The 7935-nt window shown below is 37.9% G+C and overlaps 1 protein-coding gene across 1 annotated transcript in view; it reads right to left on the bottom strand.

The window, feature by feature from the left end:
- Positions 1-1185: 1185 nt before the first annotated feature.
- PIGX (phosphatidylinositol glycan anchor biosynthesis, class X) overlaps positions 1186-7935 on the bottom strand; it is a 39943-nt gene continuing 33193 nt past the window's right edge. Inside the window, exon 8 of the mRNA XM_006869439.1 lies at positions 1186-1329. Coding sequence (XP_006869501.1) covers positions 1186-1329 — 144 coding nt within the window. The remainder of the gene's footprint in view (positions 1330-7935) is intronic.

The following is a 7935-nucleotide window of genomic DNA, read 5'->3' as shown; positions in this document are numbered from 1 at the left end:
GATAATAATCAATGTAATGAAACAAGCTATATGAATGGTTGAATGTGAAGCTGATGATGTGCCCTGTAAACTTTCACTCAATCCAAAATAAAAACATTTAATTAAAAAAAAAAGAAATAATTGCTTCACATTTTGATAATTTTGTTGCAGTAGTTTTTGACTTGTTGTTGTTGTCAGGTGCCATCGAGTCAGAACCGACTCATAGTGACCCCATGCACAGAAGAACAAAACAATGTCCGATCCTGGGCCAACCTCACTACCGCCGCCACACTTGACGCCATCAATGATGTCACCTAGCTGACTTAGCCTTGTATAAATGTTTATTACATCCCATTACACTATAAAAGAATCAATGTCAATATACTTGGTTTATTGGCTTCTATTTTGGAACATGTGTGCCCTACAATTTTATTTAGTTAGTGTATGACATTTACTTTTCTTTATTTTTCTCAAGTATAATGTTAAATCAAGACCCTTAGTTATCTAAAAAAACCGTAGACTCCATTTTTTTGTAAATGTACAACTTAATAAAATATACTCTTCAAAATGACAATCTGAGTTGTCTTCTTGATGCATACATTAAATCTTAGTACTTAGCTTCATTAAGCCCTTTGCCAATCCATACCTTAAAAAACAAACAAAACCAACAACTATAAAATGCAAAAGGGGAGTGGAGATGCTTTAAGTCATCTTAAAGTCAATTTTTATATTAATCATTTCTTAAGAAACCTATTTTAATAGTTTTCTTCGAAAGTCTGAATACTTTAATATTCCCATGAAATTAAAATAAGACTGATTTATCCAAATAATTTTATTCTTATTTTCTCAATATTTATCTTAAATTTAAAGGCTGCTATTCATAAAAAGAGGATAATTAGTCTCATTTGTCCAAAATGAAGAAAAAGTCATTTCTCACAAAATAAGTATTAATTTAACAAAATTACATTTCCTTTATGTGGGCCCTTTATGTGTGGGGATTATCAAGAATCTACACAACAAAACGCTAAATTTTGGAATCAGCTGAGAATAAGCCAAAGTTTCCTTGAGTAAACATAATTTTAACCATAATTTCCTTAAATACATTTTTAAAAGTAAATGAAATCAAAAGACAAAAGTAATCACATAATTCTGGAAAAATAGTTCTAGTCACAAAGGTCTTATTTAGGTTTATGGGTAATGCTCAACTTATAGGGAAAAATGTCCATATTTGAAAACAGCTACAAGGATCAAAGTAGAACACAAGATTGTAATGAGCAGTGTCACAAAACATACTAATGAGGTATGTATAGTCAATCCCACTGGAACCTGTAGAGTCACATTCTTAAACACCTATGGAGAGAGAGACAGAGAGAGCAATTAAATAGAGACCACTTAACATGTACAACCTAAGGGGAGACTGGAGTCCTGGAGTGCTGCTGTAGGATAAGCACTACTATAACCTCAAGGTCAGCGGTTCAAATTCACCACTAGCTCCTTGGAAACTCTTATGAGTCAGAACTCCACTTGTCGGCATTTAACAATAATAACAAGGAGAAACTATTTCTTTGATTTTGAATTTGGTAATTTTCTTTCTTTTTTTATTTTAACTATGTTTCAGTCAATGGTGGCTGTGTGCCATGGAGTCGGTTCAGACTCAGCGACTCTGTACAGGGTTTCCGAGGCTGTAAATCTTTATGGGAGCAGACTGCCTCATCATTCTCCCGCGGAACAGCTGGTAGTTTCAAACTGCTGACTTTGTGGTTTGCAGCCCGATTCGTAACCACTACATTACCAGAGCTCCTTTCAGTCAATAGGCTATACTATATGTAACGTTATTAAAAGCTTATCCTTGTTGTTGTTGTTGTTGTTGTTAAGTGATGTCCAGTTGCTTTCAACTCATATTGCTCCTGTTTAGGGTTCCCGACTCGATGGCACTTAACAACAACAACAACAAGGGTTTCCAAGGAGCAGCTGGTGGGTTTGAACAGCTGACCTTGTGGTTTACAGTCCAGCGTTGATCCTACAGTGACACACCAGGAGTCTAAATGTTCATTAGTTCTAACTTTTTCTACTTTTTAAAATATAAAATTAAGTATGCACTTAAAATTTTTTTGAATGCCAGCTAGTTCACATCTGTAATGACTACAAACATCTACTTCCTTTTATTATGATTCATATTAGAGTGCAAAATTCTAACTTGGTGGCCTAACAAAAAAATATTAAAACAACAATAAAACCAAAGTATCCATTTATGCCTCTGTTTTGCTGGCTCTCTCCCCAAATTTAAAAAGTTTATTAATGACACACTGCAAAAACTGAATGTGTCCTTATCTATGATCACACAACAATAGTTTGATAGGGATTACTAGCAACTCAGGAGTTCTCTGCTTAATGTAGTTTCTATTTTCTACTTTGTTTTGAAGCTGAAAGGGCATAATTAGAAAGCGTGGGAAATTTCATGGTCCAAAATCAGTTTTTTAAAACAAATTTTTAAAAAATTAAAATTTGAGTAACTTGGGAATACTTTAAGTTTTGGTTTCTTCTTAAAAAGATAAACACTTGGATTATAACTTCACACAAAAAGCTACCAACTCAATCTGTAACAAAAGATTACCTGCAAATTATCTTTCATCAAACTGTATATTAAACAAGCAAACCTTAATATAGGTTATGGGCTGACTAATGGCCACCTATTTTTCTGGCATATATAAACAAGAAATATAACAAAAGGTAAAAAATAAATACAACCAAAGTGCTTAATTATAGTCTTCTAATTCAAGTTTCATGTTTCAAAGGGAACTGAATGCCAAATGTTTTAAGAGTATACTTATTTTGTAGTACTGTACATTACCAATTTTGTCTCAATAAATCATAAGTAAACACTAATCATATGGTTCATTCACATAAAAATATCAAATGCAATTCTCCAGATGTATTTTATAGTTTGGGGAGAAAAAGTTAGACATCATACGACAAAGGCAATCTACTCTAAGTGCATAAAATGTTAATGCAGTTGTCAATTTTCCTAATTGTCTGCTCAAAGAAAATTCCCCAACATAAAACAGCAGTAGTGCTTTGAAGTAAGCCTTCAGTATAAGTTGTTTGCTGAGCTAGCAACACAAAAGCAACCACAGGAAAATATTTCCAATAGCCACAATGTATATATGAACAAATCTCTTTTATCCAACTGAAATTTATTGTATTTGCTGGTTTAAATTTTATTTTTATTGTAAACTCCTTATTAAAATGTCCATTGTAGGAACCATGACAAGACTGTGCCATTGAACAAAGAAACCCTCCCTGTCTTAAAGAGAATTAGGAGCAAACAGAAATAACAGTAACGCTACAAGTATCTTTTTTTTTTAAAATAAGTATCTTTTAAAAGGTAGCTCATAAAAGAGGAAAAAAGGGATAGGAAATAAAGTGGGAAAGAAAGGAAATGAATTGCTGAAAAGCTTATACTCTGAAGACAGGAAAGAAGGAATCTGTCAATTAAAAAGAATAAGTAGAAACAGTAGACTCCTAAGACAAAACCAGTGTCAATGCAGTCCTTAATGTTATTGTCAGTATCTTTAAGCTGATTCCTACTCTTAGCAATCTTATGCAAAAAAACCCTCCTAAATAATGAAGCTAAAGTGCAAGGTTGGTAATCCAAGCCACCAGCTGCTTCTCAGAAACCCTACACAGGGTTGGTATGGGTCAGAATCGACTCCAAGGCACTTAACAACAACAAAAGTGAAAGGAAGATCAATATCCTAAGCATTGATGTTGTTGTTAAGTGTCTTTGACTCAGCCCTGACTCATAGCAACCCAATACAGGGTTTCCAAGGATAGGCTAGTGAGTTTTAACTGCCTACCTTGTGGTTCCAACTGACAGTGTGCTCCTTTGCAGTGTGTATCCTACAGCACTACACCAGGATTTCATCCTAAGCATTAGTGACTTGAAATGGACTGATATTGGCCATTTTCTATCAGATAATTCCATTGTCTACAATACTAGGAATGACAATTTGAAAAGGAATGGCATCATATTCATCATTTAAAAATAACATTTCATGATTTATCTTGAGGTACAACACTGTCAGTGATAATATGATATCATATGTCTGCAAGGAAGACCACTCTTAATACAACTATTACTCAAATTGAAACTCTAAGTCACTAATACCAAACACGAAACTGCATTAGTGGATTACCAGGTTCTCCTTCCTAGTACATCTATCTTAGTCTAGAAACTTCACTGAAACCTGTCTGCCGCAGTTGATCCTGCTAGTCTCTGAGTTACCAGTGGTGTAACTATCAGCATCACAGCAACATGCAAGCAAAAATAATAAATTTTAGCTAGGATGTGGGGAAACTGGAACCCCTATCCACTGCTGGTGGGAATGCAAAATGGTATAGCTGTTGTGGAAAAGAGTGAGGCAGTTCTACAAAAAAAATTAAAAAACAGAATTATCATTTGACCCAGCAATTCCACTCCTAGGTATATACCCAAAAGATCTGAAAGCAGAAACTCAAAAAAAGATTTACACACCAGTGTTTTTTGCAGCACTATACAAAATAGCCAAAAGATGGAAACAACCTAAATATCCACCAACAGATGAATGGATAATGTGGTACATGCATACAATGGAATACTACTCAGCCAGTATAATGAAGTCAGCTACAAAGCAAAAAGAGGAAATAGTGTAGGTAGAGAGTTGCCAAATGGCAAAAAAAATCAAGTAGATTTCAAGATAAAACAGATTATTTTAAGCAGGGGAAAAAATCAATAAATTACAGGGTAACCTCAAAGAATAATAATAATCTGTACATCAACAAAAAAGGAGGAAAATCAGAAAGTTTTAGTAAACATTAACACAACAGAAATGAAAATAAAAAGAAAACCCACAAACAATATGAACTCAGCATAGAAAATTATGTGGAACAAAGAATCCAGCAGCACCACAAAAACACTTAGAAAAATGACAACAATCAATTTATACCTATTAGTAATCACACTTAATGTAAATGGATTAAACGTGGCAGTCAAAAGACATAAAGAGCAGAGCAGAATGGATAAGAAAACAGGTTCCTTCAAGAGTCATCAAAAAGATGGAGACAGCCTAAATGCCCATCAACAGAAGAATGGCTAAATAAACTTTAGTACATACACACAATGGAATACTACAAAATGTTGCAGAATACGACAAATCTGTGAAATACCTCACAGCATGGTTAAACCTGGAGGACATTATGCTGAGTAACATTAGTCAATCACAGAAGTATGACATTAAGATGCTTGGCTGTCTTTTGGATCTTGGTTTCCCTTGCCTACCATTGTAAAATAGATACTTGGGGGGTGGGGGTGGGGCTGGGGGGAGGAAAGGAATAGCCAGAAACATCACTATAGAAAGCTTATAAGTCTGTCTTCAGCCTATAACTGATTGGAATATCTTAAAGGGGGCTAGAAGTTGCCCAGTGAAGGAGGCTTCCTGTGGAGCCTTTACATTGCACAAGACCATAGGTGGAATCCAGAACCCCATCCAGAACAGACTGAGGTAGGAAATTTCCACTGGAAAGGACGAGTAGTCCAGCCTGGAATGGTTAGAAGAACAGAAGATACTTCGTGAAAGAAAGACCGCCAGGAAAAATCTGAAACAATAACGGCAGTCTGATTACTACAAGAACAAGTAAGCTGTTCTCCTGGGAGCCATCAAGGCAAGTGGTCGGGACCCCTCAGAGCAAATCCCCTTCCAAGATGAGACTCAAGGGGAAAACATGAGCAGGCATGTGGTCTTGCTGGTGACCATGTTGGTCACCCATAAGGGGAAGATGGGGGGTGGGGGTGGGGTACAGCAATGAAGTTGCGAGCTAAACCCGACCACATTCAATATCCCTGAGAACCCGGGTGGAGACCTGGTTGGCCAGAAGTACGGCAAGACGCAGGGATTCCTGGGCCCAGAGGAAGTGACATGGCCACAGAGGACTAGAGTGCAGAGTGAAGCGTCCAGCTGATATGAAGTGAGGGGAGATGCACAAGAACACCCATACTTGCAGATAATACCCACTTGACCTGGCTTCGAAGGCTGGATGATCAGAACTCAACTAGAAGAAGAAAGAAGGGGTGGGGGTGGGGGCAAGAAAAAAGAGTAACCTGATACAATTTGACAAACTTTACCTATACTTACGGATGTCATGGCTCAAAAAAGGAACAAATCTTTACAGCAAGGCTCACTCCCACCCCCTTGGAACACAGGGTTGACAGGGATGGGCAACTTAGACATTGACTACCCAAAATGGGGTGTGTGTGTGTGCTATAAAGGCAAGAAGTGACTGGCTTACAAGCTTTCAAGAGGGAGCCTAGTTCCAAATGGGGCAGAGGAAGGTATAATCTCCACTGAATCATTTCCAATCTGTTGGGACCGGGCCTGCGAAAGGAAATGGGGATAAGACCCTTGTGGTACAATACTGAATAATTGCCATCAGGACTGATTGTGAGGGTAGGAAATATAGAGGTAGATGTTTTTTGACAAAAAGAGGGAAGTGATTGATTTTGCAGCCCATGAGCAGAGATCCCTGGGACCATCAAGTGAGAAGAATGGAAAGTGGGACCCCACCCAGAGATCATCAGTTTTATACTCAACAAATCATATAATTTGTTTTATTACAATGATTATAATTCCCTCCATGTACATCAGTTAACAATATTGCTTTCTATTCATTTTAACTCTTTTTTTTTTTTAAACACTCAGTGATATATAATAATTTAAACTACCAAAAAGCACATTCTGCAAGCCTGCCTCTTGGCCGCCAGCTCTCAGTCCCTCTCTTCCCATGAATCTAGAGTCCTAAGATGCTCCCTCTCTCCATGTCCCCATCTCTGGTGTCACTGCTTCTCTGGATAAGGTCCAGTATTCCGTTTGTGCTCTTCTCCCTTGATGGTCCTAGGGCCCTCTGTTTCTGGACTGTAAGATTAACTACTCCCCCATTTGATACAAAACTTCTACCTTTACAATTGTGACAGCCACAATTAGTTATGATAACAATTACTCCCTATTGAATCTCAGGAATCTTATCCCCATCTCTTTTTACCAGACCTATCTAGACAAGATGAAAACTTTTCAGTGGGGACTCTGTCTTCCCCCACACACTCTTAAACTAAACTCCCTCTTGAAACCCTGTAAGCCAGTCACTTCGTGCCTTTATCATCCCCTCATTTTAGGTAGCCAATGTCTAAGTTGCCCATTCCTATCTACCCTGTGTACAGAGGGGATAGCATTTATATTTGATGTGACTATTCCTTCCCTCTCTGTTGGTATTTTGAACTACTACCTCCATGAGCATAGGTCAAGTTCATCAAATTGTAGCAATTTATACTCATTTCCTTTATCAAAAATTGTTTTCCTTTTTATCTTCCTCTAGTCAAGTTCTCTGGTAGTGTAGTGGTTACGAATTGGGCTGTGAACCACAAGGTCAGCAGTTCAAAACTACCAGCTGCTCTGCAGAAGAAAGATGGGGCTTTCTGCTCCCGTAAAGATTTACAGCCTCGGAAACCCTGTTCAGGGTTGCTATGGGTCGGAACCGATTCGATGGCACTTAACAACAAGTCAAGTTCTGATTATCAAGCCATTGAGGCTAGGTTAGATGGGTACTATCTGCAAGTTTGGGTGTTCTTGTGCATCTCTCCTCCCTTCATATCAGCTGGATGCTTCACTCTCAGGTCTAGCCCTCTGTGGCTATGTCCTTGTCCATGGGCTGAGGTGTCCCTAGGTCTCACCACACTTTGGACCAACCAGCCCTTCCTCTTCTCTCTCTCATCTCCAGGTCAACAGGAGTCTAAGAAACATGGTTGAACTCAGCCCATTTCTTCATTACTGTCTTTCCCTCTCTTCCACTCACCAGTAAACCAATGTGGTCACCAGCAAGCTTGCATGCCTGCTCATGTGTTCCCTTTGAGTTTCAGTCTTAGAGGGG

Source organism: Chrysochloris asiatica, unplaced genomic scaffold (assembly GCF_000296735.1).
Source record: "Chrysochloris asiatica unplaced genomic scaffold, ChrAsi1.0 scaffold00130, whole genome shotgun sequence".
NCBI classification, from domain to species: Eukaryota; Metazoa; Chordata; class Mammalia; order Afrosoricida; family Chrysochloridae; genus Chrysochloris; species Chrysochloris asiatica.
The sequence above is the reverse complement of the archived record's forward strand: the minus strand, read 5'-3'. Positions and strand labels throughout refer to the sequence as shown.